The 24,922-nt window shown below is 54.0% G+C and overlaps 1 protein-coding gene across 1 annotated transcript; it reads right to left on the reverse strand.

Moving 5' to 3' along the window:
* Positions 1 to 7: 7 nt before the first annotated feature.
* LOC137355858 (actin-related protein 2-like) lies at positions 8 to 23,602 on the reverse strand. Its single transcript, XM_068021451.1, is given in 11 exon segments — positions 8 to 1,473; positions 1,476 to 1,554; positions 5,053 to 5,185; positions 11,514 to 11,553; positions 11,556 to 11,648; positions 13,962 to 14,121; positions 16,221 to 16,357; positions 16,771 to 16,843; positions 17,806 to 18,021; positions 18,205 to 18,315; positions 23,386 to 23,602. Coding segments are annotated over 11 exon segments (1,179 nt in total). The 5' UTR covers positions 23,434 to 23,602; the 3' UTR covers positions 8 to 1,384.
* Positions 23,603 to 24,922: the final 1,320 nt, after the last annotated feature.

The following is a 24,922-nucleotide window of genomic DNA, read 5'->3' on the forward strand; positions in this document are numbered from 1 at the left end:
TGAAACTATTTCCTCTGGTCGGGGGGAGTCCAGAACAAGGGGGCAGAACCTTAAAATTAGAGCCAGGGCGTTCAGGGGTGATGTCAGGAAGCACTTCTTCACACAAAGGGGAGTGGAAATCTGGAACTCTCTCCCCCCAGAAAGCTGCTGAGGCCGGGGGTCAATTGGGAATGTCAAATGGGAGCCGATGGATTGTTGCTGTGTCGGGGTTTAAAGGTTACAGGGAGAGAGGACAGAGAGAAAGCCAACATAGCTGCCACTGTAACACAAATACCCCTCTGTTAAGCCCTTCATCGCCCCCCCCACCCCACTCCTGAATAGGGTGGTGGGGGGGGGGGGGGGGGGGTGGAAATCGTTTTTCAGACAAAGTGTCTATTTAAAAGTAAAAATGCTATTCGACTGCGGGGTGCTGAATAATTCCCTTCGCTCCCCTCCCAAAAAAAGAAAAATGGTGGCCGTCTCCCGCTGGGGAGGGGTCCGCGAGGCTGCAGCGAGAGAAGCAAGCGGGGCTGTGAGCACGGAATTATCTGACAGATGGGGGGGGGGCGGCGTTTATAAAATAGAGACCGAGATCTGTGTGTGTGTGTGTGTCTGTGCATGCATACCCGCTGATAGCACAGTGGGCAGCTGGGAAGGAATGAGAAAACAGTTTGGAGACGGGAGGGGAATTCCAACAGAAGTCGCTCACCAGCCCCCCCACCCACCACTGCCTGCGGATAGAGTGCGGAATCATTCTCTGCCGAGACCCCATAGGGTTTCGTCCAGCAGCTCATCAATTGGCTCCCAGGCAGAACTGGGACTTTTCCGGCTCTCAGTACGATTAGTTCAGTCAAATCAGTCCTCAAATCGGCAATGAACCCTGATTGAAAAAGTATTAATATGACAGTAAGGAATGTCTCATTCAGGCTCCTGGCGGAAGATCTGGGTCGACCTTCGACCTGTAGATGCAGAGATCTTGCAGAAGCGATAGATTCATCTCAAGCTAAGCTGGATCAAGGCTGCAGCTTGTGTGTGTGTGAGAGTGTGAATCACAGACACAGACCCCTGTCCCATCACTGTGTGTGTCTGTGCGTGTGCGTCTGCCTGTGTGCAGACATGTGGTATGTATATAGATGTGTGCGCACGCGTCTGCCCTGTGTGAACAGACACATTGTGCACAAGTAATGTATGCACACGTGTATTACCTTCTATGTTGGGTACATGCATGTTGTGTGTGCACGTGTTGTAAGTATGCAAATGTCTTGTGTGCACATGTATGTTGCATTGTATTGTGTGCACAAGTGTTGTCATGCGCGCACGCGTGTGGGGGTGTTGTGTGTCACGTGTGTGCGTGTTGTGGAGGGAGTGTGAGGTAGTGACAGGGACAGGGTGATGGAGGAAGCACCTATCGCACGGTGACTCCAAGTTTCTCCAGGACGCGCATTCCCTTCTCCTCGTACTCCTGCCGAGTCACCCAGAAATTGTCCTTGTCTTCATGATGTCAGCAAGCACCGCACCTCCCAGGAAAACCATGTGCTTCCGACGTGGTGGGTCCTCGATGCGGATTTTGAATTTCTGTCACAGGGGAGAGAAAGGAAGGCTGTAACTGTAACCGATAACACTGAACAGACTGGGCTGGAGAAGCCGAGAGCAGGGAAAGTGTCCTCGGGAAACACAGTTTGTAATGAGGATGGGTGGGAGTTTAGAAGGATGGAGGACAGCGGGGTTGAAATCGAGATAGCAGATATTTGGGCCAAACATTATAACGAGGGTCAGGAGACAGTCACACAGGTTTACAGAAAGACAGCTCACAAAGGAGCCAAAAACATTCACAAAGTCTCAATTACCTTAAGCAGCAAATCTAGAACATTCTCCCCCCACAAAGCTGTCGAGGCCGGGGGCGTCAATCGAAACTGTCACAGCTGAGATGGTTAGATTTTTATTGGGTGAGGGGGATGAAGGTTACAGAACCCAGGCGGGGGGATCGAGTTCAGATACACATCAGCCAAGATCTCATTGAATGGTGGGATAGGATGGAGGGGCTGAATGGCCTCCTCCTGTTCCACTAACTTCCAATACAATTACCAAACATGGGAAAACAGTGGCTTAATTAAACAGTTAAGATGTGGAGAGAAACCATCATCCCATCAAACACTCCAGGACAGGTACAGCACATCTGGCGGCGAGGGGAAACCCCGATGGAGGTCTCTCTACGCGGGAGTCTTCCCCCTTTACATCGGCGACCTGGGTGGAGGTGCTGCACAGAGCAGTCCCGTGCAATAGGCTTTTAAGTAGGTTCACGGACTCCAGGCCACCTGTACTTTCTGCGGCCTGGACGAGTCCGTGTTCCACATTTATACAGAGTGTGCGAGGTTGCAGCCCCTATTTGAGTATCTGAAGGGGCTGCTCCTCAAATTCTGGCTGCACTTCAGGCCCACGCTCCTGATTTTTGGGCACCCGGTGCGGAGGGGCTTGGGCCCCCAGTGCGGAGGGGCTTGGGCCGGGAGGAGGATCTCCTCGTCGGTCTGCTCCTGGCCTGGCCAAGGTGGCAATTCACAGGTCCAGGTTGCGGGCCGTCGGGGGGTCCGTCCTCCCCGATTGCCTGCCCCTCTTCCGCGGTTACGTTCGCGCCCGGGTGTCCCTGGAAAAGGAGCATGCGGTGTCCGCCGGTACGCTTGAGGCCTACCGCGACCGGTGGGCACCGCAGGGACTGGAGTGCATCGTCGACGCCGAGAATGGCATTTTAATTTGAGTTTTTTGTTTATTTATCTGGTTTTAATAAAGTTATTTTAAAATATAAGTGTGTATATAAAGGGGGGCCTGAAGAATAAAGGCCCCCTCGACATAAAAAATATATAAAAGGGGCCTGGGGTATAAAGGTCACCTTAAAAAAAAGAACGGGGGTTAGATACAGAGTAAAGCTCCCTCTACACTGTCCCCATCAAACACTCCAGGACAGGCACAGTACGGGGGTTAGATACAGAGTAAAGCTCCCTCTACACTGTCCCCCATCAAACACTCCCAGGACAGGTACAGTACGGGGGTTAGATACAGAGTAAAGCTCCCTCTACACTGTCCCCATCAAACACTCCCAGGACAGGTACAGTACGGGGTTAGATACAGAGTAAAGCTCCTTCTACACTGTCCCCATCAAACACTCCCAGGACAGGTACAGTACGGGGTTAGATACAGAGTAAAGCTCCTCTACACTGTCCCCCATCAAACACTCCCCAGGACAGGTAAAGTACAGGGGTTAGATACAGAGTAAAGCTCCCTCTACACTGTCCCCATCAAACACTCCCAGGACAGGTACAGTACGGGGGTTAGATACAGAGTAAAGCTCCCTCGACACTGTCCCCATCAAACACTCCCAGGACAGGTACAGTACGGGGTTAGATACAGAGTAAAGCTCCCTCTACACTGTCCCCATCAAACACTCCCAGGACAGGTACAGTACGGGGATTAGATACAGAGTAAAGCTCCCTCTACACTGTCCCCATCAAACACTCCCAGGACAGGTACAGTACGGGGGTTAGATACAGAGTAAAGCTCCTCTACACTGTCCCCCATCAAACACTCCCCAGGACAGGTAAAGTACAGGGGTTAGATACAGAGTAAAGCTCCCTCTACACTGTCCCCCATCAAACACTCCCAGGACAGGTACAGTACGGGGGTTAGATACAGAGTAAAGCTCCCTCGACACTGTCCCATCAAACACTCCCAGACAGGTACAGTACGGGGTTAGATACAGAGTAAAGCTCCCTCTACACTGTCCCCATCAAACACTCCCAGGACAGGTACAGTACGGGGATTAGATACAGAGTAAAGCTCCCTCTACACTGTCCCCATCAAACACTCCCAGGACAGGTACAGTACGGGGTTAGATACAGAGTAAAGCTCCCTCTACACTGTCCCCATCAAACACTCCCAGGACAGGTACAGTACGGGGGTTAGATACAGAGTAAAGCTCCCTCTACACTGTCCCCATCAAACACTCCCAGACAGGTACAGTACGGGGGTTAGATACAGAGCAAAAGCTCCTCTACACTGTCCCCATCAAACACTCCAGGACAGGTACAGTACGGGGGTTAGATACAGAGTAAAGCTCCCTCTACACTGTCCCCATCAAACACTCCCAGGACAGGTAACAGTACGGGGGTTAGATACAGAGTAAAGCTCCCTCTACACTGTCCCATCAAACACTCCCAGGACAGGTACAGTACGGGGGTTAGATACAGAGTAAAGCTCCCTCTACACTGTCCCCCATCAAACACTCCCCAGGACAGGTAAAGTACAGGGTTAGATACAGAGTAAAGCTCCTCTACACTGTCCCCATCAAACACTCCCAGACAGGTACAGTACGGGGGTTAGATACAGAGTAAAGCTCCCTCGACACTGTCCCATCAAACACTCCCAGGACAGGTACAGTACGGGGTTAGATACAGAGTAAAGCTCCCTCTACACTGTCCCCATCAAACACTCCCAGGACAGGTACAGTACGGGGATTAGATACAGAGTAAAGCTCCCTCTACACTGTCCCCATCAAACACTCCCAGGACAGGTACAGTACGGGGTTTAGATACAGAGTAAAGCTCCCTCTACACTGTCCCCATCAAACACTCCCAGGACAGGTACAGTACGGGGGTTAGATACAGAGTAAAGCTCCCTCTACACTGTCCCCATCAAACACTCCCAGGACAGGTACAGTACGGGGTTAGATACAGAGCAAAAGCTCCTCTACACTGTCCCCATCAAACACTCCCAGGACAGGTACAGTACGGGGGTTAGATACAGAGTAAAGCTCCCTCTACACTGTCCCATCAAACACTCCCAGGACAGGTACAGTACGGGGGTTAGATACAGAGTAAAGCTCCCTCTACACTGTCCCATCAAACACTCCAGGACAGGTACAGTACGGGGTTAGATACAGAGTAAAGCTCCCTCTACACTGTCCTCATCAAACACTCCCAGGACAGGTACAGTACGGGGGTTAGGGTATCTGATAATACAGTCAAGCAGTGTGTTTCAGGTACAGAATAGACTGAGCACGTCCGGGACTAAAACATCACTCACCGAAAGTTTCTCCACATCCCCCTTGAGAACTCGCTCCAGGTACAGCTGCTTAATCTCCCGCTCAAGACGAGAGGGGAGACCAGGATACATTGTGGAGCCTCCAGACAGGACAATGTGCTTGTAAAATTCAGATCTGTGACAGTGGGAGAGAGACAGAGAGAGAGGTGGAAACATTCTCAAAACTAGTCTCATCAGACATGGGGATCATTCACTTTTACCCACTGTGTGTACTGACACAAACACACACACGGAGAGTACAGGAGCGGACACTGAGACACAAACACGGAGAGTACAGGAGCTGACACTGAGACACACACACACATGGAGAGTACAGGAGCTGACACTGAGACACACACACGGAGAGTACAGGAGCTGACACTGAGACACACACACACGAGAGTACAGGAGCTGACACTGAGACACACACACGGAGAGTGCAGGAGCTGACACTGAGACACACACACACACGGAGAGTACAGGAGCTGACACTGAGACACACACACGGAGAGTACAGGAGCTGACACTGAGACACAGACACGGAGAGTACAGGAGCTGACACTGAGACACACACACACACGGAGAGTACAGGAGCTGACACTGAGACACACACACGGAGAGTACAGGAGCTGACACTGAGACACACACACGGAGAGTACAGGAGCTGACACTGAGACACACACACACACGGAGAGTACAGGAGCTGACACTGAGACACACACACACACGAGAGTGCAGGAGCTGACACTGAGACACACCAAACACACACACGGAGAGTACAGGAGCTGACAGTGAGACACACACACACACACACGGAGAGTACAGGAGCTGACACAGAGATACACACACACACGGAGAGTACAGGAGCTGACACTGAGACACACACATGGAGAGTACAGGAACTGACACTGAGACACACACACACACACACACACGGAGAGTACAGGAGCTGACACTGAGACACAAACACACACACACACACACGGAGAGTACAGAAGCTAACACTGAGACACACACACACACACGGAGAGTACAGGAGCTGACACAGAGACACACACACACGGAGAGTACAGCAGCTGACACTGAGACACACACACACACACGGAGAGTACAGGAGCTGACACTGAGACACACACACACACACACACGGAGAGTACAGAAGCTGACACTGAGACACACACACACACGGAGAGTACAGGAGCTGACACTGAGACACACACACTCCCACGCAGAGTACAGGAGCTGACACTGAGACACACAGACACGGAGAGTACAGGAGCTGACACTGAGACACAAACACACACACGGAGAGTACAGGAGCTGACACAGAGACACACACACACACGGAGAGTACAGAGCTGACACTGAGACACAAACACACACACACACACGAAGAGTACAGGAGCTGACACTGAGACACACACACGGAGAGTACAGGAGCTGACACTGAGACACACACACATGGAGAGTACAGGAGCTGACACTGAGACACACACACATGGAGAGTACAGGAGCTGTCACTGAGACACACACACATGGAGAGTACAGGAGCTGTCACTGAGACACACACACATGGAGAGTACAGGAGCTGTCACTGAGACACACACACACACACGGAGAGTACAGGAGCTGACACTGAGACACACACACACACGGAGAGTACAGGAGCTGACACTGAGACACACACACACACTGAGAGTACAGGAGCTGACACTGAGACACACACACACACACACTGAGAGTACAGGAGCTGACATTGAGACACAAACACACACACGGACAGTAAAGGAGCTGACACTGAGACACACACACACGGACAGTACAGGAGCTGACACTGAGACACACACACGCACACGGACAGTACAGGAGCTGACACCTGAGACACACATACACGGAGAGTACAGGAGCTGACACAGACACACATACGGAGAGTACAGGATCTGACACTGAGACACACATACACGGAGAGTACAGTAGCTGACACTGAGACACACACACACGGAGAGTACAGGAGCTGACACTGAGACACACACACGGACAGTACAGGAGCTGACACTGAGACACAGACACGGAGAGTACAGGAGCTGACACTGAGACACACACACGGAGAGTACAGGAGCTGACACTGAGACACCACACACGGAGAGTACAGGAGCTGACACTGAGACACACACACCACACGGAGAGTACAGGAGCTGACACTGAGACAAAACACACACACACACGGAGAGTACAGGAGCTGACACTGGACACACAAACACACACACGGAGAGTACAGAGCTGACAATGAGACACACACACACGGAGAGTACAGGAGCTGACACAGAGGACACACACACGGAGAGTACAGGAGCTGACACTGAGACACAAACACACACCACACACACGGAGAGTACAGAAGCTGACACTGAGACACACACACACACACGGAGAGTACAGGAGCTGACACAGAGACACACACACACGGAGAGTACAGCAGCTGACACTGAGACACACACACACACACACACGGAGAGTACAGAAGCTGACACTGAGACACACACACACACACGGAGAGTACAGGAGCTGACACTGAGACACACACTCCCACGGAGAGTACAGGAGCTGACACTGAGACACACAACACACACACGGAGAGTACAGGAGCTGACAGTGAGACACACACACACACACACGGAGAGTACAGGAGCTGACACTGAGACACACAAACGGACAGTACAGGAGCTGGACAGTGAGACACACACACACACACACACACAACACACACACACGGAGAGTACAGGAGCTGACACTGAGACACACACACACACACACGGAGAGTACAGAAGCTGACACTGAGACACACACACACACGGAGAGTACAGGAGCTGACACTGAGACACACACTCCACGGAGAGTACAGGAGCTGACACTGAGACACACAACACACACACGGAGAGTACAGGAGCTGACAGTGAGGACACACACACACACACACGGAGAGTACAGGAGCTGACACAGAGACACACACACGGAGAGTACAGGAGCTGACACTGAGACAACACACATGGAGAGTACAGAGCTGACACTGAGACACACACACACACACACACGGAGATACAGGAGCTGACACTGAGACACAAACACACACACACACACGAGAGTACAGAAGCTGACACTGAGACACACACACACACACGGAGAGTACAGGAGCTGACACTGAGACACACACACACGGAGAGTACAGCAGCTGACACTGAGACACACACACACACACACGGCGAGTACAGAAGCTGACACTGAGACACACACACACACGGAGAGTACAGGAGCTGACACTGAGACACACACTCCCACGGAGAGTACAGGAGCTGACACTGAGACACACAAACACACACACGGAGAGTACAGGAGCTGACAGTGAGACACACACACACACACGGAGAGTACAGGAGCTGACACTGAGACACACAAACACACACACGGACAGTACAGGAGCTGACAGTGAGACAAACACACACACACGGAGAGTACAGGAGCTGACACTGAGACACACACACACACGGAGAGTACAGGAGCTGACACTGAGACACAAACACACACACGGAGAGTACAGAGCTGACACAGAGACACACACACACGGAGAGTACAGGAGCTGACACTGAGACACAAACACACACACACGGAGAGTACAGGAGCTGACACTGAGACACACACACGGAGAGTACAGGAGCTGACACTGAGACACACACACGGAGAGTACAGGAGCTGACACTGAGACACACACACGGAGAGTACAGGAGCTGACACTGAGACACACACACGAGAGTACAGGAGCTGACACTGAGACACAACACACTGGAGAGTACAGGAGCTGTCACTGAGACACACACACATGGAGAGTACAGGATCTGTCACTGAGACACCACAAACAACACGGAGAGTACAGGAGCTGACACTGAGACACACACACACACGGAGAGTACAGGAGCTGACACTGAGACACACACACACACTGAGAGTACAGGAGCTGACACTGAGACACACACACACACACACTGAGAGTACAGGAGCTGACACTGAGACACAAACACAGAGAGTACAGAAGCTGACACTGAGACACACACACACACACACGGAGAGTACAGGAGCTGACACTGAGACACAAACACACACACGGACAGTAAAGGAGCTGACACTGAGGACACACACACACGGACAGTACAGGAGCTGACACTGAGACACACACACACACACGGAGAGTACAGGAGCTGACACTGAGACACACACACACGGATAGTACAGGAGCTGACACTGAGACACACAGACGGAGAGTACAGGAGCTGACACTGAGACACACATACACGGAGAGTACAGGAGCTGACACAGACACACATACGGAGAGTACAGGATCTGACACTGAGACACACATACACGGAGAGTACAGTAGCTGACACTGAGACACACACACACACGGAGAGTACAGGAGCTGACACTGAGACACAGACACGGAGAGTACAGGAGCTGACACTGAGACACAGACACGAGAGTACAGGAGCTGACACTGAGACACACACGGAGAGTACAGAGCTGACACTGAGACACACACGGAGAGTACAGGAGCTGACACTGAGACACAGGGAGAGTACAGGAGCTGACACTGAGACACACACACGCACACGGACAGTACAGGAGCTGACACTGAGACACACACACACGGACAGTACAGGAGCTGACACTGAGACACACACACACGGACAGTACAGGAGCTGACACTGAGACAGACACACACACACACACACAGTACAGGAGCTGACACTGAGACACACACACACGGACAGTACAGGAGCTGACACTGGGACACTCACACACGGAGAGTACAGGAGCTGACACTGAGACACACACACGGAGAGTACAGGAGCTGACACTGAGACACACACACGCACACGGAGAGTACAGGAGCTGACACTGAGACCACACACACGGAGAGTACAGGAGCTGACACTGAGACACACACACACAACGGAGAGTACAGGAGCTGACACTGAGACACACCAGCACACGGAGAGTACAGGAGCTGACACTGAGACACACACACACACGGACAGTACAGGAGCTGACACTGAGACACACACACGGAGAGTACAGGAGCTGACACTGAGACACACTCACGGAGACTGCAGGAGCTGACACTGAGACACACTCACGGAGAGTGCAGGAGCTGACCACTGAGACACACTCACGGAGAGTACAGGAGCTGACACTGAGACACACACACACACACGGAGAGTACAGGAGCTGACACTGAGACACACATACGCACACGGAGAGTACAGGAGCTGACACTGAGACACACACACACGGACAGTACAGGAGCTGACACTGAGACACACACACACACGGAGAGTACAGGAGCTGACACTGAGACACACACACACACACGGAGAGTACAGAGCTGACACTGAGACACAAACACACACACGGACAGTAAAGGAGCTGACACTGAGACCACACACACGGACAGTACAGGAGCTGACACTGAGACACACACACACACGGAGAGTACAGGAGCTGACACAGACACACATACGGAGAGTACAGGATCTGACACTGAGACACACATACACGGAGAGTACAGTAGCTGACACTGAGACACACACACACACGGAGAGTACAGGAGCTGACACTGAGACACACACACGGAGAGTACAGGAGCTGACACTGAGACACAGACACGGAGAGTACAGGAGCTGACACTGAGACACACACGGAGAGTACAGGAGCTGACACTGAGACACACACGGACAGTACAGGAGCTGACACTGAGACACACACACACGGACAGTACAGGAGCTGACACTGAGACACACACACACGGACAGTACAGGAGCTGACACTGAGACACTCACACACGGAGAGTACAGAGCTGACACTGAGACACACACACGGAGAGTACAGGAGCTGACACTGAGACACACACACGGAGAGTACAGGAGCTGACACTGAGACATACACACACACACGGAGAGTACAGAGCTGACACTGAGACACACACGCACACGGACAGTACAGGAGCTGACACTGAGACACACACAGACACGGACAGTACAGGAGCTGACACTGAGACACACACACGGAGAGTACAGGAGCTGACACTGAGACACACTCACGGAGAGTACAAGGAGCTGACACTGAGACACACTCACGAGAGTGCAGATCTGACACTGAGACACACATACGGAAGTGCAGGAGCTGACACTGAGACACACACACACGGAGAGTGCAGGAGCTGACACTGACACACACACACGGAGAGTGCAGGAGCTGACACTGACACACACACACACGGACAGTACAGAGCTGACACTGAGACACACACACGGAGAGTACAGGAGCTGACACGAGACAGACACACGGCGAGTACAGGAGCTGACACTGAGACACACACACAGTGTCCCCCTCCCCTCTGGAAAGTTGATACCTACCTGGTGTCAATGTCAGCTGCCTGGATTGTATTGAACAGAGCTCAGCAACTCCAACACCCTCCACATTGATGAGGTGAGGCTGAAAGAGAGCTTCTGGAGCCTCAAAACGTTCCCCTCCACCTTGATAACTCTCCCGTCAGAGCTGCAGAGGGAGAGGGGCAGAGAGATATGGTCACCCAAGGGTTGGTCAGTCAGGATGTCAATACTCCCAAGGTGAATGAGAACTCCCGATTCCTCATTTCACCCCCTCAGACATCGCAAAGTGCCTCACACACAAGGTACTGTTAAAGTGTGGTCACTGTTTTAATGTAAGAGACACGGAAGCCAGTTTCTGCACAGCAAGATCCCACAAACAGCAATGTGATAATGACCCGGATCATCTGTTTTTAGTGATGTTGTTTGAGGGATAATATTGTCCTCAGGACAACCGGGAGAACTCCCCTGCTCTTCTCCAATAGTGGCCGTGGGATCTTTTACACCCACCCGAGAGGGCAGACGGGGGCCTCGGTTTAATGACTCATCTGAAAGACGGCATCTCCGACAGCGCAGCACTCCCCCAGTACTGACCCTCCGACAGTGCGGTGCTCCCTCAGTACTGACCCTCCGACAGTGCAGCGCTCCCTCAGTACTGACCCTCCGACAGTGCGGCGCTCCCACAGTACTGACCCTCCGACAGTGTGGCACTCCCTCAGTACTGACCCTCCGACAGTGCAGCGCTCCCTCAGTACTGACCCCTCCGACAGTGTGGCACTCCCTCAGTACTGACCTCCGACAGTGCAGCACTCCCTCAGTACTGACCCTCCGACAGTGCGGCACTCCCTCAGCACTGACCCTCCGACAGTGCGGTGCTCCTCAGTACTGACCCTCCGACAGTGCGGGCGCTCCCTCAGTACTGACCCTCCGACAGTGCGGCGCTCCCACAGTACTGACCCTCCGACAGTGTGGCACTCCCTCAGTACTGACCCTCCGACAGTGCAGCACTCCCTCAGCACTGACCCTCCGACAGTGTGGCACTCCCTCAGTACTGACCCTCCGACAGTGCGGCGCTCCCTCAGTACTGACCCCTCCGACAGTGTGGCACTCCCTCAGTACTGACCCTCCGACAGTGCAGCACTCCCTCAGCACTGACCCTCCGACAGTGCGGCGCTCCCACAGTACTGACCCTCCGACAGTGCGGCACTCCCTCAGTACTGACCCTCCGACAGTGCAGCACTCCCTCAGCACTGACCCTCTGACAGACAGCACTCCCTCAGCACTGACCCTCCGACAGTGCAGACGCTCCCTCAGTACTGACCCTCCGACAGTGCACTGCTGCCTCAGTACTGACCCTCCGACAGTGCGGCACTCCCTCAGTACTGACGCTCCAACCGTGCGGCACTCCCTCAGTCCTGACCCTCCGACAGTGCGGCACTTCCCTCAGTACTGACCCTCCAACCGTGCGGCACTCCCTCAGTACTGGACCCTCCGACAGTGCGGCGCTCCCTCAGTACTGACCCTCCGACAGTGCGGCGCTCCCTCAGTACTGACCCTCCGACAGTGCGGCGCTCCCTCAGTACTGACCCTCCGACAGTGCGGCGCTCCCTCAGTACTGACCCTCCGACAGTGCGGCGCTCCCTCAGTACTGACCCTCCGACAGTGCGGCGCTCCCTCAGTACTGACCCTCCGACAGTGCGGCACTCCCTCAGTACTGACCCTCCGACAGTGCGGCACTCCCTCAGTACTGACCCTCCGACAGTGCGGCACTCCCTCAGTACTGACCCTCCGACAGTGCGGCACTCCCTCAGTACTGACCCTCCGACAGTGCGGCACTCCCTCAGTACTGACCCTCCGACAGTGCGGCACTCCCTCAGTACTGACCCTCCGACAGTGCGGCACTCCCTCAGTACTGACCCTCCGACAGTGCGGCACTCCCTCAGTACTGACCCTCCGACAGTGCGGCACTCCCTCAGTACTGACCCTCCGACAGTGCGGCACTCCCTCAGTACTGACCCTCCGACAGTGCGGCACTCCCTCAGTACTGACCCTCCGACAGTGCGGCACTCCCTCAGTACTGACCCTCCGACAGTGCGGCACTCCCTCAGTACTGACCCTCCGACAGTGCGGCACTCCCTCAGTACTGACCCTCCGACAGTGCGGCACTCCCTCAGTACTGACCCTCCGACAGTGCGGCACTCCCTCAGTACTGACCCTCCGACAGTGCGGCACTCCCTCAGTACTGACCCTCCGACAGTGCGGCACTCCCCTCAGTACTGACCCTCCGACAGTGCGGCACTCCTCAGTACTGATACTAGCAATATTGGCCTGGGCTATGAACCTTGGGTCTGGACTGAGGCTCAAACACTGAAACCCTCGGGGCTGGAGGGCAGAGAGTGATGCACTGAGCCCCAGCTGACTGAATGGTGGGGATGGAGAGAGCTAAATCCTGGGGAACAAGGGGGCGAAGAGCTTCCTCACTCACTGTGTACGACTCCACCAGCACTGTGGTCTCTTGGGCAAGTTTCTGCTCCTGCTCAATGTTGTACCCAACGTAGCAGAACTTCTCCTTCAACATTCTCACCGTCTCAAAGTCCGCCGAGTGATTGAACGCGTAGCCTCGGAGTAAGAGGAGCTGGAAGTCCAGGAGAGGAGGGAGAAAAGGTGAAAGGTCAGAGGCCAAAGACAGCAAGAGTCCAACACAGCAAGAGTCCAACGAATCCCACGTAGAGTTTTCGCCAACTCTGATTGGGCGCATTCCTGGAGGTTTCATCACATGACCTCCAGCCCCCCCCCACCATTGGTCACCCAACACACCCATCATTGCCACGCCCTGCCTTGCCCCAGCCAATGGAAAGGCTTGCAGAGTCTTCCTTATCCTATTGGCCAATTCTTGACTCCTGATCAGTGAGTCACATTAACCCCCACTATCCCTCCATTATCTTTATCATTGAGAACAGACATGCTCAAAGACACAATTTCTTTCACAAGAGCACAAGAAATAGGAGCAGGAGTCGACCATTCGGCCCATCGAGCCTGCTCCACCATTCAATACTGTGTTGGCTGATCTTGGGGTTTCAACTCCATTTTCCTGCCCGCTCGCCTCATCCCTTGATTCCCGGAGAGACAACAATCTGTCTATCCCAGCCTTAACGAAGGAGCATCCGCAACCCTCGGGGGTAGAGAATTCCAAAGAAATTTCTCCTCATCTCAGTCCTAAATGATTGAACCCTTATCTGAGACTCTGTCCCCGTGTTCTAGATTCCCCGACCAGTGGGAACAATCTCTCAGCTTCTACCCTATCAAGGCCTTTCAGAATCTTCTGTGTCTCAATTAGATCACCTCTCATTCTTCTAAACACCAGAGAATACAGGCCCAAATTACTCAGCCTCTCATGGTAGGACAACCCCCTCATCCCAGGGACCAATTTAGTAAATCTTCGCTGCACTGCCTCCAGTGAAAGTATATCCTTTCTAAATGTGGAGACTAAAACAGCACACAGTATTCCAGGTGCGGTCTCACCAAAACCTGGTACAATTTTAGTAAGACTTCTTTATTCCTGTCCTCCAATCCCTTGCAATAAAGGTCAATATACCATTTACCTTCCTAATAGCCTGCTGTACCTGCATGTTAACTTTGTTCATTCCTTATACAAATATCCCCAAGTCTCTCTGAGCATCAACACTTATCAGTTTCACACCTTTTAAAAATATTCTGCTTTTCTATTCTTCCGACTAAAGTGAATAACTTCACATTTCCCTCCATTATACTCCATTTGCCATCTCATTGCCCACTCACTTAACCCGTCTATATCTCTTTGTAGCCTCTCTACGTCCTCCCCACAGCTTACCTTTCCACCTACCTTTGTATCATCAGCAAACTTAGATACATTACTCTCCGTCTCTTCATCCAAGTCATTAATATAGAGTGTAAATAGCTGAGGCCCAGCACTGATCCTTGCGGCACTCCACTATTCACTGCCTGACCGCTTGCAAATGCCCCATTTATGCCCACTCTTTGCTTCCTGTCTGTTAACCAATCCTCTATCCACACTAATATATTACCCCCAACTCCATGAGCCCTTATCTTGCCTATTAATCTTTTGTGTGGCACCTTATCGAATGCCTTTTGAAAATCCAGGTATACTACATCTACTGGTTCCCCTTGATCTCCCCTCCTAGTTACATCCTCAAAAAACTAATACATTTGTCCAGCAGGTTCTTCCTTTAGTAAAACCATACTGACTTGTTCTAATCATACTGTGCTTTTCCAAGTGAAATGTTGAAACTTCTTTAATAATAGTTTCCAGTATCTTCCCACTGACTGATGTCAGCTAACTGGCCTGGAGTTCCCCGTTTACTCTCTCCCTCCTTTTTCGAAAAGCGGTGTAACATTGGAGACCTATTTGGATTTTCTCCTGGCTTACGGGTTTGTGATAAATTAATTTTCATTTCCTGCAGGCCGGTTTGGGATCTCCATTCAGACAGGCTCCCTCATCGGTGCCTCCAATCGCACAATAACATTTGGTGATAGGGAGACCACTGTCTATCCACAGTTACCATGGAGACACAGGCCAGCGCTTCAACTGTTAAGGCCCCAGGCTCCAAAATTTCATACCCTCACCACGGGCACCCCCAAGTCCTCCTGAAAACCCGACACTTTCACCAAGCTTTCAATCATCCCCACCGCCCCCCCCCCCCACCACGAACCCCATCCATCCAGTCCCTGACTCACCTTGATAAGGTAACGGGTGATGTCCCTGCCAGCAATGTCCAGTCTCCGGGTGAGGTGAGGCAGCGAGAAGCCCTCGTAGACAGGGCAGATGTGGGTCACCCCATCCCCCGAGTCGACCACCACTCCCGTCAGGAGGCCTGAGGAGGCAGAGGGGCAACGGTCTGAGTTCCTGCAGCCTGGGGCCTAGTCATTCGCATTCGATGCGTAACAATCCAGGGAGGGATTTAGCAGCATGTCAAAGGAGGGAGCGAGGGCGAGGGAAGGGGGGGGGCGAGGCAAGGGGGGGCGAGGCAAGGGGGGGGCGAGGCAAGGGGGGGGCGAGGCAAGGGGGGGCGAGGCAAGGGGGGGCGAGGCAAGGGGGGGGCGAGGCAAGGGGGGGCGAGGGAAGGGGGGGCGAGGGAAGGGGGAGGCGAGGGAGGGGGAGGCGAGGGAGGGGGAGGGCGAGGGAGGGGGAGGGCGAGGGAGGGGAGGGCGAGGGAGGGGGGAGGGCGAGGGAGGGGCGAGAGGGAGGGGGGAGGGCGAGGGAGGGGGGAGGGCGAGGGGGGCTTACCTTGTGCGTACAGTGTAAGCACTGCCTGGATCGCAATGTAAAGACCATCGAACTGGTACATCTCGAACATCACCTAGACAGGAGGAGAGCAACTCAATCAGTAACTCATCCACCTCCACCTCGCACCCCCTCGATTATAGGATGGGCAGGGGGGTGGGGAACAGGCTGCCCTGCCAAAGCTCAGTGTCAGGAGGCTGATTGACCACAGAGGCATCACAGCTGAGTGAGTCAGCCAGACTGCCGGCTCCCCGATGTCAGTCTGATCCTGGAAGCAGCAGTCGCTGCCAGGGAATGGGTTCCAGGAGATGTTGCCCAGCAAGGCCCCTGGCACGGACATTTCACCCCCTCCCTAAACCCCGGCAAGTGCACTTCCTGCCTCCCGAACAGCTGCAGGCTGAGTGAGAAACCCAGATTCCCAACTGTGCACTCACATTCACCTGAATTGTAAGCAGACGGGGACAGAGGGTGATGATCCTGTGGGGAGGGGAGGAGAGGAGGGCCCGGCATGGAGTGGGGTGGGGGGGGGTGGTTAGAATGGGCCTCAGCCCCACCTGCTGGTTTAGGATTGGGGGGGGGGTGGGGGAGAAAATGGGTGGGGCCATTGAAGGAAAGAAATAAAATTGGCCAGGATTCCTTTTCACTAACTAGTGGCTTTAGGGTGACGACCGGGCTTGGCTGTGATGCCTCACATGGCCCAATAGCTTTGGCTGTGATGCCCCATGTGGCCCAATAGCCTTAGTTGTGATGCATCATATTGAACCGACTGCCTTGGCTCGGATGCCCCGCATGATCCATTGGGTCCAGCTGTGATGCCACCCACCCCCCCCCCCACCTCCCCTCCCACTTGGTCCAATAGCCCTGGCTGTGATGCCCCCCATGGTCCAATAGCCAGAAACACACGAAGGTCGCTCAGTTGATGTGATCGAGGGTGGCCGGTGCTCGTGGTCAATTCAACACTCCCTCCCCCCGGCAGTGGGAGTTGGGATCCCTCCCGTTTCCCCCCCCAACCCCCCACCCCGTTCCCTTGTCCTTTACCTCAATGACTTTCTCCCGGTTTTTGATCGGATTCATGGGGGGTTCAGTCAGGAGGATTTTACAGTTGTGAGGATCAATGTCCAGTTTCTCCGGTCCAAACGTGTAATCCCACAAATGCTTCATGTCGTCCCAGTTTCTCACAATCCCATTCTCCATGGGATAATTCACCTCGAGCATGGAGCGCAGCTCACTGGCTTCATCTCCCACCATCAGATCCTGCCGAACACACCCACACACCTTAGCTCCAGCAGACAGACAGCGCCCTGCAGCAAAACACCAACCAACCAACCCCCCACCCCACCCCACCACAAACCCCCCCAACCCTACACCAACCCATCCCCCAGCCAGTCCAGCTGATGTGTTGCCCATTCCGGAGATCACGCGGAGCTTGGGCCGTACCTTGATCTCGATGTTGCCCACTTTGGCCGTCGATCGGATAATGGGACGTCCAACCAGGGCTGGGAAGATGTGCTCGGGGAAATTTGAACCAGCAAAACCACATTTCACAAACTGGGGGAAAAAGAGACAGAGAGAGAGAGAGAGAGACAACATTAGAGTCTCAGCGCTATGGGACTGAGGCCATTCTGCCCCTCGAACAATTTCAAAACCCACTCCCCCCCCCACCCCCACTCATGCAGATCACTCAAACCACTTCAACACAGAGGCTAATTATTGGCCTCAGCACAGGCCGGGAATGGAGCCTGCAACTCTCCTATATGTCATGGGACAGGTATTTTAAAATGAAGCAACATTTAACCGGGATTAACAAAGGGAAGAATTCAGGAGAAAGGCGAGTCCTCCTGATACTGCGAGGGTTAAAGGAGCCTGATCAATGGGAGGTGAGGAAGGGGGGTCGGAGCAGCCACTTCCTTGCCCCCTCCCCACCCTGCTGAGGAATGTGGGCCTGTTAGCAGTGAAGGCCAGGCCTGGGCCTATACACATCAACATTCCAGTCACAGGCCCCTCAGTGCGTGGTCCACCAGAGCCTCAGCAAAACAGCGACTGAAAACCCCACACCAGCGACAACAGATCTCAGATAACGGGAGGTGACAGTGAAAACGGCAGCTGAACAAGGCTCCCACTCCCATTTCTCACTCTTTACACACCTTCCCACCCAACCAGATCCTGGCTTTGTGAGTTCAAATACCCTACTCCACAGATTCGAAGCCCATAATACAGGCCAATACTCCCAATGTCGGTACTGAAGGAGTGTCACACTGGCAGACGATCAGTACTGAGGGAGTGCCGCACTGTCGAAGGGTCAGTACTGAGGGAGTGCCGCACTGTCAGAGGGTCAGTACTGAGGGAGTGCCGCACTGTCGGAGGGTCAGTACTGAGGGAGTGCCGCACTGTCGGAGGGTCAGTACTGAGGGAGTGCCGCACTGTCGGAGGGTCAGTACTGAGGGAGTGCCGCACTGTCGGAGGGTCAGTACTGAGGGAGTGCCGCACTGTCGGAGGGTCAGTACTGAGGGAGTGCCGCACTGTCGGAGGGTCAGTACTGAGGGAGTGCCGCACTGTCGGAGGGTCAGTACTGAGGGAGTGCCGCACTGTCGGAGGGTCAGTACTGAGGGAGTGCCGCACTGTCGGAGGGTCAGTACTGAGGGAGTGCCGCACTGTCGGAGGGTCAGTACTGAGGGAGTGCCGCACTGTCGGAGGGTCAGTACTGAGGGAGTGCCGCACTGTCGGAGGGTCAGTACTGAGGGAGTGCCGCACTGTCGGAGGGTCAGTACTGAGGGAGTGCCGCACTGTCGGAGGGTCAGTACTGAGGGAGTGCCGCACTGTCGGAGGGTCAGTCCCGAGGGAAAGCCGCACTGTCGGAGGGTCAGTACTGAGGGAGTGCAGCACTGTCGGAGGGTGAGTGCCGAGGGAAAGCCGCACTGTCGGAGGGTCAGTCCCGAGGGAAAGCCGCACTGTCGGAGGGTCAGTCCCGAGGGAAAGCCGCACTGTCGGAGGGTCAGTCCCGAGGGAAAGCCGCACTGTCGGAGGGTCAGTCCCGAGGGAAAGCCGCACTGTCGGAGGGTCAGTCCCGAGGGAAAGCCGCACTGTCGGAGGGTCAGTCCCGAGGGAAAGCCGCACTGTCGGAGGGTCAGTCCCGAGGGAAAGCCGCACTGTCGGAGGGTCAGTCCCGAGGGAAAGCCGCACTGTCGGAGGGTCAGTCCCGAGGGAAAGCCGCACTGTCGGAGGGTCAGTCCCGAGGGAAAGCCGCACTGTCTGAGGGTCAGTACTGAGGGACACCGCACTGTCGGAGGGTCAGTACTGAGGGAGTGCCGCACTGTCGGAGGGTCAGTACTGAGGGAGCGCCGCACTGTCTGAGGGTCAGTACTGAGGGAGTGCCGCACTGTCGGAGGGTCAGTACTGAGGGAGCACCGCACTGTCAGAGGGTCAGTACTGAGGGAGTGCCGCACTGTCGGGGGTCAGTACTGAGGGAGTGCTGCACTGTTGGAGGGTCAGTACTGAGGGAGTGCCGCACTGTCGGAGGGTCAGTACTGAGGGAGTGCTGCACTGTCGGAGGGTCAGTACTGAGGGAGTGCCGCACTGTTGGGGGTCAGTACTGAGGGAGTGCCGCACTGTCAGAGGGTCAGTACCGAGGGAGTGCCGCACTGTCGGAGGGTCAGTACTGAGGGAGTGCCGCACTGTCGGAGGGTCAGTACTGAGGGAGTGCCGCACTGTCGGGGGTCAGTACTGAGGGAGTGCTGCACTGTTGGAGGGTCAGTACTGAGGGAGTGCCGCACTGTCGGAGGGTCAGTACTGAGGGAGTGCCGCACTGGCGGAGGGTCAGTACTGAGGGAGTGCCGCACTGTCGGAGGGTCAGTACTGAGGGAGTGCCGCACTGTCGGAGGGTCAGTACTGAGGGAGTGCCGCACTGTCGGAGGGACAGTACTGAGGGAGTGCCGCACTGTCGGAGGGTCAGTACTGAGGGAGTGCTGCACTGTCGGAGGGTCAGTCCCGAGGGAAAGCCGCACTGTCGGAGGGTCAGTACTGAGGGAGTGCCGCACTGTCGGAGGGTCAGTACTGAGGGAGTGCTGCACTGTCGGAGGGTCAGTACTGAGGGAGTGCCGCACTGTCGGAGGGTCAGTACTGAGGGAGTGCTGCACTGTCGGAGGGTCAGTACTGAGGGAGTGCCGCACTGTCGGAGGGTCAGTACTGAGGGAGTGCTGCACTGTTGGAGGTGCCGTCTGTCAGATGAGACATTAAACCGAGGCCCCCGTCTGCCCTCTCGGGTGGGTGTAAAAGATCCCACGGCCACTATTGGAAGAAGAGCAGGGGAGTTCTCCCCGGTGTCCTGGGGACAATATTTATCCCTCAACCAACATCATGATTATCTTGGAGTGTCTGTTTGTTTACTGTCTCAGGTAAATTCCAGTCAGTGTGCAAACACTCCCGAGCTCACATTCAGTCTCACCCTGTGTAGGAAGGTCACCATTTACCCAGTGTGTATAAACCAGCTGATTCACAAAGCGTTTGGTAACTTGTGTATATACACCTTACACATTCACAGAAAGCACATCAGGGTCAGCATCAAACACTCCCAGGACAGGTACAGTACGGGGGTTAGATACAGAGTAAAGCTCCCTCTACACTGTCCCCATCAAACACTCCCAGGACAGGTACAGTACGGGGGTTAGATACAGAGTAAAACTCCCTCTACACTGTCCCCCATCAAACACTCCCAGGACAGGTACAGTACGGGGGTTAGATACAGAGTAAAGCTCCCTCTACACTGTCCCCATCAAACACTCCCAGGACAGGTACAGTACGGGGGTTAGATACAGAGTAAAGCTCCCTCTACACTGTCCCCATCAATCACTCCCAGGACAGGTACAGTACGGGGGTTAGATACAGAGTAAAGCTCCCTCTACACTGTCCCCATCAAACACTCCCAGGACAGGTACAGTACGGGGGTTAGATACAGAGTAAAGCTCCCTCTACACTGTCCCCATCAATCACTCCCAGGACAGGTACAGTACGGGGGTTAGATACAGAGTAAAGCTCCCTCTACACTGTCCCCATCAATCACTCCCAGGACAGGTACAGTACGGGGGTTAGATACAGAGTAAAGCTCCCTCTACACTGTCCCCATCAAACACTCCCAGGACAGGTACAGTACGGGGGTTAGATACAGAGTAAAGCTCCCTCTACACTGTCCCCATCAAACACTCCCAGGACAGGTACAGTACGGGGGTTAGATACAGAGTAAAGCTCCCTCTACACTGTCCCCATCAAACACTCCCAGGACAGGTAAAGTACGGGGGTTAGATACAGAGTAAAGCTCCCTCTACACTGTCCCCATCAAACACTCCCAGGACAGGTACAGTACGGGGGTTAGATAGAGTAAAGCTCTGAAATTTGTGTGTCTGGCCCCTGACCTCCAGGAACGACCCTTGACCTCCTGATGGGCTGTTCTTTCCCAATGGCTGTTCACAATCTGTCAGCTTCTGCTTTTGAATAGGGGAAGCTGATTAAACTGTTCTCGCCCCCACCATCCTGCCAGATACATTGCTGCAACTCATAGTTCCTGTTCCCATTCTCGTTATTCACACATCCTCAGCTTCAGTTACACTCTGGATGTGTCACCCTGCACCGAGATCAGAAACAGGAGGCCATTCGGCCCTTCGTGCCTGTTCCACATCCTTGAAAGTGCTGTTCAATTAGTCCCACTGCAAGAACTCCCATTTCTCCAGTGCCTTTCACCCCCTCAGCACGTCCCAAAGCACCTCACTGACAATGACGGACTTTTTCTGAACTGTAGTCACTGGTGTAATTTGGGAAACATGGCAGCCAGTTTCACACAGCAAGACCCCACAAGCTGACCGACACTGGCTCCCGGTCCAGCAACACCTCCATTTCAAAATTCTCATCCGCGTGTTCAAATCCCTCCATGGCCTCCTCGCCCCCTCCCTATCTCTGTAACCCCCTCCAGCCCCTACAACCCTCCCTATCTCTGTAACCCCCTCCAGCCCCTACAACCCTCCCTATCTCTGTAACCTTCTCCAGCCCCTACAACCCTCCCTATCTCTGTAACCTCCTCCAGCCCCTCCAATCCTCCCTATCTCTGTAACCCCCTCCAGCCCCTACAACCCTCCCTATCTCTGTAACCTTCTCCAGCCCCTACAACCCAATTGACACACTGATACACATTTGCATATTGAGCAAAATAAAAGCAAAGGATACTTTCAAACTCTCCCTTGTTGAGGATTCCATCTCCATTCCCTGTCTGCAACAATTGGAAACTGATTTGTTACAAATCCTGCTGAATTTCCCTTTGAAAGACAACACACACAGAATCCTGTGTTCCAATATCACAGGCTGGGAGGGAAGAGAGAGCCTGGTACAAAATCAATTCCCTCCAAAGCCTGTTGCAAATACATTTTGACTATGATACAATAAATATTTCCCCGGCAACAATCTTGCTGCAGATAAAACGATTTTTCTCTTGTCACAATAATCATTTTGTTGCATTTCTTTTGCATTCTGTCTCCCTTTGCCATTACCTCTCCTATCTGCTCTCATCTAGACAAGATAAGGGGTTCTCTCTCTCCCACACCCCTCCCCGTTTTGCAGTAAATCTGTTGTTCTTACCCCAGTCCCATTGTCACACACGATCACTTTTCTGCCTTGACTGTCCATTCTCCTCCCTGATAGATTTTGTCCTTATTTGATTCTATCTAATTTTCCACTGATGCTAAAACTCCCTTTTTCTCTCTTTTTCTTTAAACTCAAGGTCCGGATGCGTTTGCAAACTAGTTAAAAATTCACAGGGACACGTAACATCCTGACCTAATCCGCCACTTCCTCATTTAAAGGGAGAAAGAGGTGGAGGGGAGAGGAAAAGAAAACACTCGGGCAGCGACTGGAAGCATAAAAATAATCATCCAACCCCGGGGGGGAATTACTGGGATCTCGGACAAATATCGGTTGGGAATGGGAGCAAGGAGCAGGATTTTTTTTATATAAATTTCTTCATTTCCCCCTATTCCTTCACCCCCACCGCCCGACTCTCTCCAGGGGTTAGGGTCCCATGGGCACCGGCCACCCCCTCCAGGATCGCACCCCAAAGGCCCGTTCTTCACCTATGAGCTTGGAATGTGGGATATTCGACTCAGTGCTGCATCACAGATTCTGTCCCCGCCCCACCGAGTTTCAGATGTGTGCTCACTGTCCAGCGGGGGTGCGGGGATATGGGGGAGATGGATAGGGGAGGTGGGGGGATGGATAGGGGAGGTGGGGGGGGATAGGGGAGGTGGGGGAGGAGTGTGGGGATAGGGGAGGTGGGGGGGATAGGCGAGGTGTGGAGGGGGGATAGGGGAGGTGGGGGGGAGGATAGGGGAGGTGGGGGGGAGGATAGGGGAGGTGGGGGGGATAGGGGAGGTGTGGGGTGGGGATAGGGGAGGTGGGGGAGGAGTGTGGGGATAGGGGAGGTGGGGGAGGAGTGTGGGGATAGAGGAGGTGGGGGAGGTGTGCGGTAGGGGAGGGTGTGAGGGTGGGGAAGGGTGTGAGGGTGGGGTAGATGAGAGGTAGATGAGGAGGTAGGTGAGGGGCAGGCTATGAGGGTTGGTTAGGTGAGGGGTAGATGAGGAGGTAGGTGAGGGGGAGGGTATGAGGATGGGGTAGGTGAGGGGGTAAGTGAGGGGTAGATGAGGAGGTAGGTGAGGGGCAGGGTGTGAGGGTTGGTTAGGTGAGAGGTAGATGAGGAGGTAGGTGAGGGGGAGGGTATGAGGATGGGGTAGGTGAAGGGGTAAGTGAGGGGTAGATGAGGAGGTAGGTGAGGGGCAGGGTGTGAGGGTTGGTTAGGTGAGGGGTAGATGAGGAGGTAGGTGAGGGGGAGGGTATGAGGATGGGGTAGGTGAAGGGGTAAGTGAGGGGTAGATGAGGAGGTAGGTGAGGGGCAGGGTATGAGGGTGGGTTAGGTCAGGGGTCTATCCACCCCTCCCACCTCAGGCCAGGAAATGTCATGACATTTTCCCTTTCGATTGTTAATATAGTGACTCCCCGCAGAAGATAGAAACCAGAACTGAGAGGTTAGAAACTATTAGGAAAGATTGAAACAGACTGGGGCTCCTTTCTCGAGAAAAGAGAAGGCTGAGGGGGGGGGGGAAGGGCGTGTTGACCTGATAAA

The sequence above is a fragment of the Heterodontus francisci genome, chromosome 44 (genome assembly GCF_036365525.1).
Source record: "Heterodontus francisci isolate sHetFra1 chromosome 44, sHetFra1.hap1, whole genome shotgun sequence".
NCBI classification, from domain to species: Eukaryota; Metazoa; Chordata; class Chondrichthyes; order Heterodontiformes; family Heterodontidae; genus Heterodontus; species Heterodontus francisci.